The sequence below is a fragment of the Rhodnius prolixus genome, unplaced genomic scaffold (genome assembly GCF_049639745.1).
Source record: "Rhodnius prolixus isolate KJV_2025 unplaced genomic scaffold, Rpr scaffold_2, whole genome shotgun sequence".
Taxonomy (NCBI): Eukaryota; Metazoa; Arthropoda; class Insecta; order Hemiptera; family Reduviidae; genus Rhodnius; species Rhodnius prolixus.
In genome coordinates this window covers 54,278,171-54,298,063 of record NW_027411592.1, presented here as the reverse complement: position 1 = coordinate 54,298,063, position 19,893 = coordinate 54,278,171, and the positions used below count along the sequence as shown (strand labels likewise).

General features: G+C 29.4%; 1 protein-coding gene and 1 long non-coding RNA gene across 5 annotated transcripts in view; one reads left to right on the top strand and one right to left on the bottom strand.

Moving 5' to 3' along the window:
* ftz-f1 (ftz transcription factor 1) overlaps window positions 1–19,003 on the top strand; it is a 355,962-nt gene extending 336,959 nt beyond the window's left edge. For all 4 annotated transcript variants that reach the window (XM_074119982.1, XM_074119981.1, XM_074119984.1 and 1 more), the window contains 4 exons: window positions 3,446–3,704; window positions 4,197–4,297; window positions 7,643–7,800; window positions 8,864–19,003. In XM_074119982.1, the coding sequence (XP_073976083.1) occupies window positions 3,446–3,704; window positions 4,197–4,297; window positions 7,643–7,789 (507 nt within the window). In that variant the 3' untranslated portion in view covers window positions 7,790–7,800; window positions 8,864–19,003. The remainder of the gene's footprint in view (window positions 1–3,445; window positions 3,705–4,196; window positions 4,298–7,642; window positions 7,801–8,863) is intronic.
* Window positions 644–3,085, bottom strand: LOC141450002 (uncharacterized). Its single transcript, XR_012455852.1, has 3 exons — window positions 2,774–3,085; window positions 2,456–2,592; window positions 644–1,172 (listed from the first exon to the last, which is right to left on the bottom strand). It is a non-coding gene; the product is annotated as an uncharacterized lncRNA (long non-coding RNA).
* Window positions 19,004–19,893: the final 890 nt, after the last annotated feature.

The following is a 19,893-nucleotide window of genomic DNA, read 5'->3' as shown; positions in this document are numbered from 1 at the left end:
AAAATAGGCGTTTACTTTACTTTTTTACTTTATTGTTGCTGCTGGTACTAAAGTTTCTGTTTATCGTGGGCTATTATGCATCAGATAGGCATTTCTCTTGAAGTAGTAATCTTGTCATTAAGGATTCTGGCTAGATGTATAATATCTGGTGTCTAGCATTTTTTGTTATTTTTTTTTGGATTTAAAGCTTAAAATTTCTTTTCTAGTTAACAAAAGTTTTCTTGGTTAAGATGTGTGCCTGTTTTAGTGACATTTACGAAGTGATGGTGTTTCCATTGGTTTGGTTATTGTTGTATTTGTTTTATAGTTATTTTTGTCGGTTTTATAATTACTCAAAGCCTTGCAAATTTTGCAATTCTTAAGATGGAATTTGTTGCAAATTTAATTGGAAGTTTTTTCTTGGATACATTTCCAAGCAATAGCCATACATTTTTGACAACAGTGCATTGAATTATTCAATTATTTGAGTATAAATTATTTTTACCTATAATTTCTGTTAAGCGTTATTATTTACGTTCATATCAAAATTGAATTACACTTTATTGGCACTATTTTACATGTTAAGATGTAAACCTTGGGTTTAAAATGGATGCATAGTTGAAAAAGAATTGTAATATAATTTCAACTCTGGAAACGATCTGTTGCAAGGAATATTCCATTTATTTATTGCCCTCATCTTTCTATAAATTATGTTATAACGGAAACTATGATAATAACTGACTTGAAAATATAATACAGGAAACCTTTTACTAAATATGAACGTAAATAATATAAATATGTTAGAATATATAGAAACCATTGCGTCAGAAAATAAGTATAGGCTCCTGGATTCATGCACAAATAGCATCAATATAATACAAGTTTATCTAACTATTTGGTATAATGCCATAATGTTCTCTTTTATTGTTGGGATTACTATTTTATAGTTCCTGTTCGTTTAACACTTGCAAATATTTCTCTGTAAAATTTGTTGTCATATACATTGATATAAATGTATCCAAAAATAGATACATTCTATTTCCTTCTATATTTTTTGGTATTTTGCACAAAGATAACTTAGTAAAGATACTTACTAGTAAGTTCACCATTTCTATGCACTTTTTATTTTTATATAAATAACCGTATGGCTCCTGCTCTTTACAACCATTTAGACCCAATCTTTTTGCCACTATCTGTAAACAAAAAGAAATCATGCGCGCCACTTACAACTTTTCCAACATACTTAATAAAACAAAAATGTGAAAAAATGTTATTTATAGGCCGATTATTATTAATTTTACTCAAGAAGCACATTTTTCATTATAGTCAGTAGTGGAAATTTAAAAAATAATATAATGAATAAAATAAAAGTACAAACTTAGGTTCTTATAGTTTAAAAATATTTTTAAACGTTCAGGTTAGGATATTATAATTTTCTCAATTATAAACTATAGTTTCTTTGTGTAGAGATCCATAAGTATTGAAGATATTGAGAGTTGAAATTTTTTTGGGTCATGACAAGCTCTAAATTTTGTTACCTTATATGTTCTCTGTAAAGAACATGTTATTATGAAATTTGGCTTTTTATTGGGTAGTTTTTTGCCAAGTCTGCTGTATTAGGATTAGTTCTTGGAGATGCTAACTGTATTGAATGTTTTAGGTGATTATCAGTTAATGAGTGTCTGGATATTTTTTGATGTATACTGTAATCACTTAATAATGTCAAATTTTGATACATTTCGTATTTATTTTCAATTTAAAGGAATTATATTTCTAATTTGAACGATCTCCATATTTTCTTCAAAGCCCCGAGTCGTAGAGAAGACATAATAACTTTAGGCTTTATAATTATCATGGCTAAACATAAACGTAATTGGTTAAGATGCTAGGTTCTGTAACAGTCACCTCTCCCTTAGGAGATCACAGAGTTGCTACATGGTGTTTCTTGATGTTTCGGTCGTATATAGTCTTAACAAGTTTTTCTGTATTAAACATCAATGATTGCAGGATTAACCGTACCAATATATATTTACAAACCTACTTCATCTTCTTGCTCAGATCTTGAAGAAACCATGACCTTTTCCTTTCTTAGTCTTTAATCACCAATTAGATCTCTGTTTTCTTCAAATCGTGGATAGCTTTTACATATTTAGCTTATTGTTATCATTTAACAAATTAAAATTCTTGGACTTAGACTGAGAATCTAAAATGTGATACTGACATTTCATATTAGCTTTGTGGCGCTTGCCTCTAACCGCTCGGCTATCAACCATAATTCTACTATCGGAACCATTTTCTGTTGTTGTTGTTAAACAGGTAAAAAAAATAATAAATTTCATGAAATATAAAGTTTCGTTACAATTTTCAGAAACAATTAGAAATTTTAAATAGCTAATAGTTGAAAAAGAAAAGATGGTTATATTAAAGAGAACTAGTTAGTGATGTTGATTTGAGCTAGTCTAGATAATAAAATCACCTTGTTGATTGGTTCATTATGACGGTCGTAATTAATCACTTCTTTCTTTGTAAAGTTTTTTTTTTTTTCCTGGTTGCCTTTTGAAAGGAGCCAACACTAGTTCCCGGTCTTTTGTCTTTCATTGCCACCTTATAGTTCTGAGAAAAAAGAAAAACAAAATAATATTAAGATGAAAATTATTTAATAAATATTAAAAATATTCAACCAGGAAAAACATAAATATTGAATATTCAAAAATATTAGATAATAAATTAGTTGCGTAGTAAAAAGGTGGAATGATAAGGAATGAAAAAGATGAGTGTATATAAACATACTTACAGTTATACGAATGGACCAGGTATGTGCTTTGTCTCATATTCAAGGAGGAAGAACCTTGGACACCAAGCAAGGACTTTCCTGGTATCCCCTGTAACACTGCCAAATCAGCACCACCACTACCCAATACTACACACTTTTTTAACCCCTTTTATAATATATACATATTTCCCGTATTATAGAGATTTTTAAATTTATTGTTTTGATTATATATTTACAAAAAAACAAAAACTAAATATATAATGTAAAATAATAATTAATACATTTGCGTAATTTTATAGTTGAATTTCATATTTAAATATTTGCAAATTTTGAAAAGTACCGCCCTTGTTTAACGGCGGCATCAGCTGTTTTTAAGGTTAGTACCCATCCACCATTAAGTGTTTTAGCCTTATGTTGTAGTTACAAGAATACCACATAAATATTGATAATATACCGAGATTTTTTGGCAAATACATCGTTTTTAAGGCATTAAAGTATCCTCAAGGTGTTTTTGATCGTTAGTCTTATTACTTAATCGTTAAAAACTTTAAAGTTCTGATTTTGAAGTGTTGTTGATAGGCCTTACGAGATCCTCATTCATTTATTTTGAAATCTTTGTAGTCTCTTATTAATAACTTTTTTTGTATAAAAGTGTGTTGGGCTAATTTTTATTTATCTTTTTCATGTTATCAGGTTGACGACCAAATGAAACTACTGCAACATTCATGGTCAGATATGCTTGTACTAGACCACATGCACCAACGAATGCACAACAGTCTACCCGACGAGACAACATTGCCGAATGGACAGAAATTCGATCTGTTGTCACTTGGTCTGCTGGGCGTACCAGCATTAAGTGAACATTTCACGGAGATCTCTGGAAAATTGACAGACCTCAAATTCGACCCTTCAGATTACATCTGTATCAAGTTCCTACTCCTCTTGAATCCAGGTATACTATGGAATTATGCTTAAAATTAAATATTAATAGTATTAGGTCAAATTATTTAAACTAAAACGATTGAAACTAGCTATTGAAAATGCATGTAAAAGTGAGAAGTATGAAGATACCTTTTTCTCAGATTTGAATGACAAATTGAACTCTGATTTCAATTTTAGAACAAACAATTACGTTCTTCTAGGAAGAACACATTAAAGTCTTTTATAAGATTAAAAGCAGATCGCGTGATTTGTGTAATATTCGTCCTAAGTACAAAGTGCATGTACTTTACAGAGCTCATTTTCTTCTACATCATTTCACTATAGACTTAAAAAAGTACTTTTATGTTAACTTTGCGGATATATTTATTGATAAGCACGGCTCCTCGATGCTTTAAAATTTAGATTAATTTGTAAATTAGATTTTGCAGTTTTTAGAAACTAGTTAAGAGATGTTTTAATGTCATTGTGTGTCACTTATTAATTTATAATTTGTTATGTACAGATGTTAGAGGCCTGATGAATAGGAAACATGTTCAAGAGGGACATGAACAAGTCCAGAAGGCTCTGCACGATTACTGCCTTACCTCCTATCCACAGATACAGGTGAAGTTCTGCTGTATTCAAGGGTTACAAAAATAAAAAATTACTGCGTAATTGCCTCTCTCTTGTTGCAAATTCTCAGTGTTAGTAATTACCAGCTGTTTTTTTAAAATCGGAATTAGAGATTTAAAAAGTGACTCTTTCCAAATTCTAAATGATTTTTCGTGAGGACATCAAAATTGCAGTAAACTTGAAAGTTGATTTTGCGTTACACCAGGGGATCAGACAAGTTTTCTTCAGATGTCTCAACTGAAATCATAGAACGATATTTCAGTGTGCTTTTTTTTTGTTATTTTCTACTTCTTTTTTGGGAGTACTTTTAAAAAAATAATTAAGTAGCTTAATTTTAGCTGGTTTTCCAAGTAATTAAGCACATGAAGTAAAAAAGTCCATTTCTTATTCCTCTACAACCAGCGCGTAGGGTTGTAGTGATGAAGAAACTTCTCCATCATTTTTGGTGTTGAATTTTATATGTCCTAAGCTTTGAGGAAATATTTTGCTAGAGTTAGAAGTTCCTTCTTAACCTGAAACCATTTCTTATCCACTGTAACGTCCCAACTTTAGGTAAATAAGCAGTTCTAACACTCCTACCAGTAAATTGGGTACGAAGGCGCCTTTGTAAAGATATTACGGAGGTTACTTTGAATGGATTCAAAATTTCTTGAGTCAATTCCTATCAGGATTATTTTTCTTTCGTTCAACTTTTCAATATTAGAGTCACCTAATTATTTGATAAAATGATAACTGACAACTGTGAATATTGTAACAAGAGAAACTTAATATTTTATTATGTTTTAATCGCATAATAATTTAGAAATTATAGTATAATTTTTGTTTATAATATAATTATAGTATGATTTTAAATAATTTTATTATGTTATATTTGAAAAATTCTATAAATTTGTTCTTATTAAAAATATCTTATTTGATGACTGGCATTATTTATATTGAGCAGTCAGTTTTATCTTCTTAATAATAATATCTACAACTATTTTTGAAACTAGTAGATTTCTGTATTCCTTCAATGGTGGGAATTTTCTGCTGACTCATTTTCATTATTACCCCCCCAAAAAAGCACTTCTATATTAAAATAATTAGAAGAAAAAGTAGGTCAGGATTTTAAACTACTGTGAAAAGCGCAATGTTTATTTTGTCTGCATATTGTAATCTATTAATATCATCAGTTCCGTTAAGGGAATTGAACTAACTACCTCTTTAGGGATCTTGTTGTTTCCCTACGGTCTCACCATGGACACTTCCGACAATCACCTGTACTTATAGGGCTTGCAGAGGTAGTTAGATGTGTGCAACTACTTGGATTTGGCGAACCCACAGGCAAACTCCAGTTCAACATCATTTTCACTCTTTCACATTATACATTTCCCAAACCCTATGTATTCATTAACAAATGCTGGCCAGCATAAAGTAGATCTTTGTAGTTTGCAGTGGTTTTGACTTAAATTAAGTCATCTCTTCTGCAATCAAAAATCAATAACAATAGTATGATGTAGCCTGAAAGAAACCCTATTTCTGAATGAAACAGAATTAAATCTAGTAGTTTTGTAGTCATCGATCTTTAAATTCATTATTAAAGTCGATTTTAGAGAATTCGTTTCATAGAATGTTCAGTTTCCTCTTCTTGTGAACTGATGAATAGTGGCTTCCAGTAATGAAAATAATCTTCCACCCAGTAGATGTGTTTAGGAAGACTATAGTATCATAGATTTTGTGAGTACTGCTCTCCTTGACATAAATATCATTTCTGTAAATTAAGAAGTATATTAAACACCAAAGTAAGCGTCTTTTGAACGAGTTAGCATAGTCTTGAAACTGGGTAGCCCGCAGCTCAAATTTGTCTCCCTTAAGTACGTTTAAAACATGCATAAGTGCTAACCTCATTATACAAAATTTTAATAACCATTCATAAAACTAACGAGTGCATAAAACAAGTCACAGTATTAAAAAAAAATAAAATGAAGATAGCGGTGAAGTAAACGTATTCAGTTCCTTGAGAAATAAGTATCTTTAGTTAACCGTTTTTAAGTAAAGTTGAATACTAATTGTAAATAGTGAATTGGAGTCACAGTTTTCGCCCCTAAAGTAAGATTATAGATGAAAATAATTGCAATAAAATTAACTGTTATCGAATAATATATTTCTATGAATAAATTTACCTTTAGTGGAAAACAGTCTATAAAATTGAAAGAACTTAATATTTAAGCACTTGTACATGCACAAATTGTTTGGAATATCTTAAGCTTAGATAACCCTCCTGCGACTAGTTAGGAAGGTTATTTATTTATTTTTAAACGATGCCTAAGAAAGTTAAGTTGTATGTACCAAAGATAAAAATAGAACTTTGTAATAATATATAGTTATAATGTGAATTATATTGCATGTTAAAAGAGTAAGTGAGTGTAGGACTAATTAATACGTTAAGAAATGTTAGCCATATAAATCCTAAAGTGAATTAGAAGTATAAGAGAGTTTGCAACATCATTGTTCTAGAAAGGACTGACAGTTTAAGCTAATTGCATCTACTTATAAGGACTGGAAATAGGAAATTTCTTGTGGAACGAGCAGCAACAACATGGAAGTTTAAAAGAGAAAGAAGATCTGGGACAGTCTACGGTGTTGTGCACTAAAAAAAAATAGAGAATAACTTCAACTTTTTCACTTCAAGTAGATAATTTGGAAAGTTGGATGGAAATATACTGAGATCAGTATATGATAGATCTAGTTTAAGTTTATAGTTTTTCCTTGGATAAATTTTAATAAATAGTGAACCTAATTTTCAAAAGAATCATTTGATAAATATTCAGTTTTTTTGGTCGGTTACTTTGGTACAAAAAATATATGAAGATGCCATGAGCTTAAAATGATTGAGACTGAATATACTCTCAAATTAAGTACTTTTTCTTCATTCTTCCTGCCTTTTTAGGGCAAATGAACATAAAGAAGTGATGATTAACGCCTCAAACGTGATAATAAATTAATTTGGGTGCTTAATCCTGAAATTTAATGTCTAGTAAAGAATTTAAAATTAAAAATACAATCAACGTTTCATTTAAAAAATATATACTTGAAAGAATTATACATTTTTGTATAAAATAATGAAATTCAAACCAGTTAGTCATTAGATTAAAATCATAATACAAAAAACTGAATGTTTACATTGTTCATGCTGTTTATTTTATTTAAATTTTTATTTATAGATTTCACTTTGATGAATATGACGCACAGTATCTTTTATTTTCATATAATTTATTGCAAAATTTGTTTCTTTATTTAAAACATGTAAATTTATTATATTAAAATATAATACAAAGTTATTTATTGCCATTTCAGGATAAGTTCAACAAACTGCTATTGATCCTGCCAGAGATTCATGTATTGGCTAGCCGAGGTGAAGAACATTTGTATATGAAACACTGCAGCGGAGGAGCCCCTACACAAACCTTACTCATGGAAATGCTTCATGCCAAGAGAAAGTAACCATAGCATTGGTATGTTAATAGTTTAACCTATATTTTATTTGTGATGTACGCTGAGTAAATACTCAATGATTATGAGGAGTGATCACTCGAAATACGAGTACAGCCCAATATATCGTAGGGCTCTGTTAAGGAAAACTTCTGAACGTTTTATTTTTAAAAGTTTTAAACTATTTATTTGTGAAAAAATAAAGATTAGCTCATTGGTTAGTGCATTTGTACTATTTTGAATTAAAAGCACTGCTCGAAAAATTAATCCTGTGCAAAGTTAGTTCTGGCAATTTTTTTTCTGGAGATTTTAACCATTCCAGTCGGCCTACTGTAATCAAAAGATGTTGTTAAGTGTCAACGTAGAAGTCTTAAATGTTTCGGGGGATCACAGAGCACTGGTAGGGAAAGCCCTCAACCTTCTTAGAAGGGGAGGTTTCACCTACTAGACTTAGGTACATTCCTAAGTTCCTTAGGGAAGACACAATAAACCTCTTGTGGGGCGTGGGTCCCGTCCCGCCGTGTAATCTAATCTAACCCCACTGCTGCTGTGAATGATTTAAAGCATATTGGGAGAGGTGAGAAAACTCCAAAAAAAAAAAATGGGACTTTTTGATTTGAATGATCGACAAACGATTGGAGCTTTGTTCTTCACTGTATTGACGAAGGAAAAAATTACCGCATTTTTTTCATGGAATCATGTTAATCATGTCTATGTTGAAAAGATCATCCTGGGACAGGGGTCGAACAAAGCGGAGTTCCCAAAACCCTTCACAAAGACCAAAATGATTGGTGGTTATGATGTGGTGTTGTCATTCACTAAACAGTTTTCTAAACTGGTGAAACTATCAGTGTATAGTACATTAAATTTATGGATTTGATTATCAAGAAATCGCTGAAATATAACGGAAATTACGCTAACAATAACCGGTATTGGCCAACAGAAAGGGTCTACTTCTATTGCATGCTCACATGTTTTCATAAATCACTAAAATCTCATAAAGGTATATGACTTACTGGACTTTCAAGAATTGCCTTTTACTAATACAAATTTGAATTATATATATATATATATTTTTTTTTCTAGATCCATAGCTGGAGCATTTGGATAAAGTACAATAAAAAGTTAATAAGTAATAAAAAGAAGAAGCCGCCTTGAAGACGTGTGCAATATTGGAAGACCTAACCTGAAGGAGGATGCTGAGTAGACCATGGAGGAGAGCTGTGCGCGAGCGTCAACTACCACGATTAGGTTTTAAAATAGTGAGAAGACAGCCAGGCATGTGTTCAATATGATAGGTTTTAACTAATATTTAAACAGATATATATATATAATATAAAGAAGTATATATATATACATAAATGGAAGAAACAACAAGGAGTTACCTGTAAATGCGTGCCCCCGTCTCCCCCTTAAGAACATACACACCTAAATAAGAAGCATACCACCAGTATATATATAAATATATATACACATTTAGGGTTTGTATATATACAATAAACCAGGCTCAGTTTTCATGTACATTTTTTTTTTTTTATTAGTTTATAAGATGGACTTTTTATAAATAATATATTAATTGTATAAATGTATTAATAATTAATTTTATTAAAATGAATTACGAAATTTACGATAATTAGACAGTGCAAGGAGAGAGAGATTGGTTTCTAAAAGGAAATTAATAATAAATTGGGACTATATTAAATTATTTTGTTAAATAGTAAGAGAGAAAATTTTAAAAAAGGATATATACATAAATATTTATATTAATTAAAAAACTTTTATGTACGTACACAAGCTTAGTTTTTTAGGAGTTCAATTTAAAAAAAAATCAGTGGGCAGGTTTTTTTGTTTTATCTTTGAAAATTTAAAAAAGTAACCGTTACATTTTAAGATGCCTTCAATAAAAAGTACAAAAGCACATACAGATTTAAAGTAAAATAAATCGATAGACTTTTTTTTAAAAAAAAAAGCAATTAACAAATGAATTAAACAGACCACCACCCAGTACAATATTTTTTATGGTTTATATAGTTTTTTTGGTAGGCTTTAAAATTGAGTTAAACACTAATTAATGGCTTTCTTTTTGTGAAATTAAGTTCAAAATACTTTTAGAAGAAACAAGTGTTAATTTATTTGTTCAATTTCAATTTTTTCTTGGCAAAAAAGAAAAAAAAAAAGTCGATTGCCTAATAGTATTCAATACTTTTTTTACAAAGCCTGCCGAAGGACTAAAAAAGATTACTTTTTTTTTCTTTTTTTTTTACAATGTTTTTCTTTTTATTTCTCTTTTAAGTTCATGTAAACTTAGTTAGATAAAACATTCCAGTCCTTTGAATTGTTCTGGAAGGGATATTTTGGGCATCAAAAAAAAAATTAAAAGAAAAAAAAAAGTAAAGATAATTTTTTCACAATATTATCAAAACAGTGTACAAAAGTCCTTGAAGAAAAAAGAAATTTAAAAAAGATTTTACAGCCTCCAAATTTACTTTAATAAAGTAAATCTCGCGAGGCGTGAATCATCAGTTTCAAAAACTGCAAACAAAAAAGTAATTTCCAAAAATAGTTATGAAATACATTTACCTTTTTTACTCTTAAAATCTAAACTTTTTTTCGGTACCCAATCTTTTTAATCCCATTTAATTTTCGCATGCGACATTTGAAAGTCATTTTTCTGAAAATATTTTGTAGAGATCTTTTTAAAGAAGTCGGATTGTTGTTCTAGATCAGTGGTGGGTAAACTTTTTTAATGGGGGTGGGGCCACAAAGTTTAAGAAATTCTAGAGGAGGGCCAGAATTATAGAAAAAAAAAAAATGCATTTTGTGTTAAAGCTTTTAATCATAATATTATAAAAACATTACAGCATTACACACTTGTGTAACTACGCGGCTAGTTTAGCTTCACCTATATAGGTTATGCATCTATTATTCTACTAAGTAGAATGTACTTTATATTTCTCGACCGTCAAAACGTAATTATAGCGGGCCATATACTATCCATGTCGATGGACCCTCGGCGGGCCGGATTAAATACTTTCGCGGGCCGTACTTTGCCCATCACTGTTCTAGATCAGGGATGAGCAACACGCGGCCCGCCAAGCATTTCTAAAATTGAATTTATTTTATCGACTTTCTCCCCATCAATATATTGTTATAAAATTAATTATAATAAAATGGTAGTACATACTAAACCGAATTATTTTTTTATGGCGAGTTACTTGTCGACGACGTTTTTAAACATGCAATACGAACGCGCCGCGTCTGCGCGATTTTTTACACACACTTGTCGGTGACTTGTTCAAACATGCAATACGGACGTTTCGTAAATTAAAACTGTCCGGTAGGACAGTTGTATAAGGGTTGATCGTCAAAAACTGCACGAAAAAGCGTAACGCTGAAAAACACCCAACTTTGACAATTTTTTTCTCTTTTTCTATAAAAGATAAAATTCCCAAATTTTCTTTAAAACATAGTGTAAATCCTCCTTTATAACTGTAATTTTTTCGTAATATGTTACAGTTATGAACTGGAAACTATTTCTTTTTTATTTCAATATTATCTTAATGGGAGCAGTATTTATTTCTGCATGTATCTGCTTAAGATGCATCTTATCCCCCCTGATGTTTATTCTACGTTTCTACGTCATACTGCAATCTGTTGTATTGAATACATCCAACCGTTCACAACTCACAGCAGTTGTAACTCTTATGTTTTCATGACCAATATTCCACAATTAACGCACAATCCCAGGCCAAATAACCAGAAATAGTTGTTCTAACAGTGCGGTTTTCTTTATAAAAGATGGAATTCCTCGTCAAACAGATTCCCATTCAATGTGTTGTGTGATGTCTTGTCCATTTTTTTGCAGCTCTTTTTTCTTTTTTTTTTTTGGTCAGTTATCCGAGTTTCCATTAAGCACACTCTGTACTTGCTTGGGTACCCCACTCCTCTTCACTGAGCGCTTTTACATCAGCACTTGTTTTGTGGATTCATTTATACACTATTTTCTTTTGGCCATGATGTTTTCCAACTCCAACATCTTTGCAGAGTACAACATCCCTTAAAGCTACAACTTTAGGTTTTGAATTTAAATTTACTTATAATCCAAAGAGGGGTTACATTAAATTTTTAAAAATTCTATCCAAAAGCACTTTTTGAATCAATTATGACTTTCTAAATATCGTATGCAATAATTTCATACGGGATAAATAGAAAAATTGGCTTCCGTTCCATCACCGTTTTCCTCCTAGTTTTTGATTTTTCAGTTTTTTCCCCCCCTACCGCACTAAAGTGCACTACTTAAAGTATATTACATTCCAAACAAAAAATAAATTACTGGTGGTTTTTTTTTTCGAGGACAAGTGAAAAACAAAATATTGAAAAATAATCTAATATACTTTTTCGTAATTTTGGTTTTCGTACTTTAACTAATTGATTTTTTTTTTTTTTTTTTTAACACTTTGGGTGAATTTTCTAGGTGTAGGGACAGATTATCCTCTCTTTTTTTTTCCTCCCCCTGTAAAAATTAAGTTTTAAATTAAAAATAAAAATGTTTTATTAGCCTCCAACTGGAGAGGGGGCACTTTTCTCAACCATATTTTTTACGATATGTATATAAAAAAAAAATAAAATAAGAAAAATTGTCACAAAATTTTAGAAAGAAGATAAAAATTTACTATTAAAATTAAAAATATATAATAAAAATTAAAAAATAATAATAATAGTAATTAATTTTCTCTAGGGTTAGGTAAATATAAAGGAATGAAAGGGATTTTTTTTTTTTCCTGAATGATGTGGAAGAAATGTGTGTGTTTATTTAATAAAATAGTAAATTTAATTAAATTTAATTTGTAAATGTGAACATATATATATATATATATTATTTTTATTTTTTAAGATTTTTGTTTTCCAAATGTCTTTTTTTTTATTTAAAAGAAAAAAAAACAAAACACTCTTGTGTTATTGTTGTCTGGAGTGTCTGTTGTCATAGTTACCTACACGTTGAGGGGGGAGAACATTTAAGTAGTCTTTTATTATTTTATTTTATACAAAAAAATTAATTGAAATAATTGATTAAATTATATTGTCCTGTTTTTAAGTATAAAAAGCGTCCAAAATTGTTTTTTTTGGAGAAAAGAAAGAAATTAGCAAAAAAAATTAAATACTTTTTTTTTTACCATTTCCGGTTTTTTTTTAATTGAAATTTTTCATTGAAAATATGTACAGGCCGGTAAGAGGTAGAAATGGCCATCGCAGTTAAGAAAGTAATCGAAGTTAACCATTGTCCCAACGAGTCGCAACTGTTTTTTTTTAGAATTAGCCTATTTTAATATTTAAAATACATATTTATTAATATACCCTAAGGTATAGAACCATGAATAGCTATAATCTAGGGCTCCAATAGAATACCCTAACTCACTAATCTTCAACTTAAAATAAGTTGGATCTTTCAGTTTTGTTACTTCTTCAAATTCAGTGGCAGCTTCACAAACATTATCTCTCTTTCAATTATATTCTCTTAACATTTATCAGGTTGCATTACACCAAAGCATGGGATTCTCCAACATACTCTGTTTACTCTTTAGACGGACACTGTGTCTTCGTGTTGAACAGTGGGCATGCCTCAGATATATTTGCTTTTCTTTTTTTATTTTATTTATAATTTATTATTATGATTATTTTTTTAGTTTGGGCATCGACTGTGATGGTTATTAACGTTCAAAATTCAGTTTCCTTCTTGTTCTAATCAAATCTGGGTCGCACATACTAGAGTCCCATGTAGTTTCTGTATGCATGATCTTCCTGTCATCCCTTCTTACTTCATAACAATAGTCGACTAGGGAGATACAGGTTTTTTTTTTTTCCATCCTTTGTCTTTCTTGAACTTTAGTTTTACTTTGAACTTGAAAGTGTTGAAAGCCCTTCCCTATGTTTTATGTCTATCTTATTATTTATGAAAGTGTGCACTGCTTAACGGCTTTGGCTTTCTACTACTCAACGCTGCTAGGTTCCTTAAATCATTCTTCTTTCGATATTAATAAAAATTTCGAGGTAGTCCTTAGATTTAACTTACTTTCCTTATAAATCTTTTCAACCAGGTTACAAGAGTTAAGAGTTTACGCCTTTTTTGCCTGTTTCTATTAATTCCCATTCTGGCAAGCCCAGTAGCTTATAAGAAACTTATACTAAAAGGTATCTATGAAGCAAGAAAAGAACCAATCTCCACATATCTCTGGATACCTAAAATCCAAAAAGACCCATCTCATTCTGTAAATCCTCTTCAACATTCTCTCGCCAGCTTTGATGAACAAGTTAAGCTTTTTTCCTCTACAACTATGTCCTCTTCCTGAAACAATTGGGGGTAGATCAACTTTGTAGATTCCTGCTTTGATCCGTCCATCAAGCAGATTCAATGATTAAAGCAATCAAGGAACATTAAATTTTCCACAAGGTAATGATATTATAACTTTAACTTCATCTTTCATTATTATTATTATTATTTAATTTTTTCTAAACATCAAGCTGGGAGTTAGGACATTTTTAAGATACGAATTTAAAAAAAAAAAAAAATCTTCATAAAGTTTTTCATTTTTCTCAAAAATCTTTATAAACCGATGAGACTCGGACAAAATGGTTCATATGAACTTTAGTTTTTGTTGTAAATGAGATGAGTAAACAATTCCTCAAGAAAAAGGCCTTTTAAATCACCTCTGAAAACCTGTATAGCTTATTATTATTATTTATATATATTTTTTTTTTTTTTTTTTTAATAAAAACAAATCACCCACTTAAAACACATAAAAATGTTCACACGTACACCTTGCACGCGCATATAGATTTTTTTTTTTTCTCTTCATATATTATTTTTATATAAATAGTGTAAATACATATAAATAATTAATTAATAATAAAAAAAAATAACAAATTTTTAAAGAAAACTATAAAGAGTATGCTCTATTTTTCTGTATCTAAGGAAATATATATATATATAAATAAATTCATACAAAAAATTGGCCTTTTTAAAAAACAAAAAAATTAAATATTTGTAAATATAATTATAATTATTCGTATTTTGTAATTTGCAGGCAATATATATATATATATATATATTTACATTTTGTTTTTGTTCTACTTTTTCTCCATTAATATTTACAAAAAACAAAATTAGCGTACACTGTGCAATGTAAAACAAGTTTAAAGTAAAAAAAAAAAAAAAAAAAAAAAAAAAAACTTAAAGATGTACTTGAAAATGATTGTTTAAAAAATAAATTCTTGTCCACTTTCTGACACTGCCAGGCTTTTGAATGATCTGCTGACACTTTATTTTAAAATTAATAAATAAAAATGTAAATTTTTTAGTAATTTGTAAAAAGAAAGTAAAAAAACAAAAAACAAAAATTGAACATTTGTGATGTATATTGTGAGTTAAATTTAAAAACATAAAAGCTGTAAGTAAAAGCAGAAAACTAGTGTCTAATATAAAAGAAAATGATTCTTTTTCCAATTTCTTTTATTTTTAAACAAAAACAAAGAAAAACGTGAAAAGAAAGAAAAAAGTATTTTGATATTGAGAGAGTAAAAGAAAGAAACCTATATTTTTACTAGGTAAAATCCTTTTAATGTAAAAATACCGCTTCTATTTAATTAATTAATTTCAACTAAACGATATTTAATTTGAAAAACAAAAATGGTGATATTCTGAAATGAAAGAAACGAAAACTAAACAAAAAGAAAGAAAAAAGCTTTTAATAAGAATGGATTGAATGTGATGTAATTAATAAAAGAGGAACTTTATTTTTTAAAATGAAAAATTCCAATAGTTGAATAATTTTTTTAATAATTAAAAAAACAAAAATCCCGGTTAAATCACATATTTTTTATTAATTCTATTGAAAATGTTGAAAATTTTAAAAAGCAGAGTTATATAGTTTTATAAATATGTATAGCTTTCTATTTTGTTGAAAATTGTTTCTATTGTAAATGAATATGGAATTTTTTTTTAAAAAAAAAAGGAAAATACAATATTTAAAAAAAGCATCACAAATTTTTGTTCAAATCGGTGTGAAATGGAAATGAAATGAAGAAAAGTGATGTCACTTTCTTGTTAATAACCTGTGTATTTGCGATAGTCATTCAGATATAAACCGGATTGTCGTCCACTTTCGTTAAATAGCCAGCGGAACCACTTGTCCATAGCGCAACGGATAATAAGCCGATTTCTAGCCAATAAAAGCATTTTAATAAAGATGTTGGAAACATTTAGGAAATGATGATATAATTAGACAATAATTTGCAAGTATTTTTATTGGGGGTCAAAAATATTGGAAGTTGCCGTGCGTATGGAGTGGGAAAATAAAAGTCCTCCCTACTAAAAGCCCTCTTCCAGCATCACCGATGCTGTTGCCCCGGAAGGTTCGGTGACCATTCAGTGAGAGAATGGTGTAAACTGCTTTTAGTAGGCTTTTTATCGCAACAATTTGGGAACTAAACTTATTCGCAAAGACGCATAACGACGCGTTCAGTAGATTCAACTCGTTGCACCTTTATGATCCATCCACCGTGTTGAACTACAGTTCAGTACATGAATTCCATATTAGTGAAAGAATTGTTGGTTTGCTGAAAGTAGCCTTCTGAGGAGAAAGATTATTTATTGGGAACGCAACAATGTAGATAGGATATTTATTCTGTTCTTTTCTCGGATTCTCAAATAAAGAAGGTTTATATAAAATCCGGTTTATATTTGAACCACTCTCGTATTAATAATAGAAAAAGGTTTGCCCATAATTATTTTAAATGGTTAACATATTATTAGTAACAAGAAAAAGTTGTATATATAACTTTTTTTATGTAAGCGCTCTGTATTATATATTTTTTGGAGGAACAAAAAACATAAATTATTTTTATATTGAAAAAAATATATTTACGGAGTTAAAAAGCTTTCTTTTGTTTAGCAAACTGTCTTGAAATTTTATCAGTTAAATATTTGTTAAATCTCGGTTGCCTTTTTATTATTATTTGTCATTGCTAAAGAGTTTAAGCAAAAGTTATCTGCTGGCAGAAAATGTTCAAAATTGATTTATTCTTAGATTGTCCATAAAGTTGTTGTGATTTCTATTGTTTATTTTTTTTTTTTGCTATGAAATTTTGAAACCAGGTTTATTTATTAACTTATCTTTATTTATGAAAATGAGATCCACTCCCAAAACAATAAATTTTGAAATTATATTAGCATATAGCTTGGAAATTTGATAAATAACTGTTGTAAAGCATTTTTTTCATAAAAGTTTTTGGAAGCGATTTCTTGCAAAAATGATCGTTTTCGTTGTTCCAATATTAAGCAATTTTGGAGTAAAAAAAAAAAAAAGTGAACCTTTCTCTTGTTGAACCACAATGCTTGTTTCAGTTACTGAATTTTAAAGGTGCATCTTTTAAAGGTTACTTGCAAGATTTAGAATGCTCTAGAACTGGGTGTCGAAGACTTTTCGGATTTTACGTGAATATTAAAAATAATTGGATAGGACCGCGCACTGGTTTGAACTGAGGATTGAATCTTTAGTGAAACAAACTGACTGGAAACCATCAATGAAACTTGATTATAATTTTGAGCAGGAATTTGTTTGCCTTCACGGTACAATCATTTTTTTTTTAAATGTCATTTTTGCAACTATCTTTTATAAAAATCTACAGTGCTATTAAGGATAGAATCTGTTATTACTGAATGTAGGATTTTTTTTTTGTTATTCCTCCAGTTCATCAGGAACCCTTTAGGTTTTAAAAACACAACATATTTGTCAAAAATTGGAAATGAAAATATTTTTATTTGAACAATAATTTTATTTTGAGTTTTATTGTTTATTGAATATTTTAATTATTAACGCATTTACTACTTAACCGGCCAATTTTCATCTCCTCACTTAATGTGTGGTCAAAAGAAATCATGGATTTTAGGGGTTTAAAAAAAACGAGCTATATGGTTAAATATTGACTCACTTATTTGTTTTGAGTACTATTCCATTAGTGACAAAAAACGTATCGCAGGAAAATGTACTTTACTACAAGTGATATAATAAAACAATCCTATTTGCTACAATTACAAACAAAATTACACAAATGCAATATCAACAATAACTTTACGGACAACCTATATGTAAAATAATTAATATTGTATTTTCGATTTTTTTTTATAAATTAATAATAAATATTTAAAAGAGATGAGCACAATAGTTAAAAGAGAAAAAAAATCAATTGTGATAGTTTTGAGGTTTTGATTGTTAATTTTACACTCAAATTTAGTGCGACGAAAATAGTGACGAAAAACCGTTAGGGGCTTCTAGGTGTGATCATTTCTCTTAATTTTTTTTTTTTTTTCTTTTTTGATAAAAGTTTTTTCTTATTGCTGCAAGAAAAGAAAAGAAAACTAATGTGAAATAAAATAAACAATAAAAATACGTCCTTTTGTTAATAATAATAAAGTTAAAATTAAATTACAAACCCTACCATTATTTTTTAATATATAAATTTAATATATTTGTGTATTAAGATTGAAATAAATAAAAAAAAAAAAATTAAATATATTAAAAAAAATGAAAGAAAAATTGTTACCTCAATTTATATAGTTAACTTGTATTTTTACCAATAAAAATAAATAAAAAAAATAATTATATTTTATCAGAAGAAAGAGAGAGTCAGCATTACCATTTATTAGTGTGTTAATTGTAAAATTTAAAAAAAAAAAAAAAAAAAAAAAATACTACTGTTACAAATTTTACTGTCTTGTTGTAAATATATTTGGCATCTTTTATGTGGATGCTTATCATTTTTTTTTTTGTTTTTAGTTTATATTTATTTGTTTACTTGACGGAATCAATATATATATATATATTTTGTTTTCTTTTTACTTTTATTAGGAGGATTACCTGTCCAAATATTATTAGAATATATTTTACATAATATAAGTATCTTTTGCCGAAGGCTTATTTTAGGGAAAATTTCTAATGCTTTATAACAACATTAAATACAAAAAAAAAGAGAGAAGTCCACAATTTAGATCTGTTGAATGGCTTTTTTATATAAACACCTGAAAGGTAGAAAAAGTTTACCTCAACTATTATTTAAATAAAATGTAAAAAAAAAGAAATACTCAGTGAATCCTCCTCGGTAAATCCTTCGTCAAGTTAACAAATATTTGTAAATGAATTTGTAGGTATAAATAAAACCAAAATATTTTAATTTGTTGGTGTTTTATTAGTATTATTTTTTAATTCAGTTCCTGTTTTAGTCATGTTTTGTTTTCTATTTCTATCTAAATTTCTAAAATTCTTCTAATCTACGAGGGTCGTTTGAAAAGTCCGTGCAAAGTCAGAGAGATAGCACTACTGGCGCGTATCGAGGTTATGTTTAGTTAGTAGCATCTCTTGGAAGAACACACACCAAGTTTCAGCCAGATCGGTCTATTTCTTTGTGTTTGGCATTCGTTTGAATCGAGGAAGTTTGAGTGATTTTCAAAAAATGGACGAAAAAGAATTTCGTGTGTTGGTTAAACACTACTTTATGAAAGGCAAAACGCCTCAGGAGACTAAAGAGAAGCTTGATAAACATTATGGTGACTCTGCACCTTCGATTAGAACAGTTTATAAGTGGTTTCAAAATTTTCGGAGTGGCCATATGGGCACAAGTGACGCTGAACGTTCTGGACGCCCTGTTGAGGTTACTACTCCAGAAATCATTGATAAAATCCATGATATGGTGATGGATGACAGAAGAGTGAAGGTGCGTGAGATTGCTAGTGCTGTGGGCATCTCGAATGAACGGGTACATAATATTTTGCATCAAGATTTGGACATGACAAAGCTATCCGCAAGATGGGTGCCGCGATTGCTCACGCTTGACCAAAAACGAAATCGTGTGAAGTGTTGCAAGGACGGTTTGCAGCTGTTCCAGAAGAATCCGCAGGACTTTAAGCGTCGTTTCGTCACTGTGGATGAAACATGGATACATCACTACACTCCTGAGACCAAAGAACAATCTAAACAATGGGTTACCAAGGGGGAATCTGCGCCAAAAAAGGCGAAGACCGTTCCTTCGGCCGGAAAGATTATGGCGACTGTCTTTTGGGATTC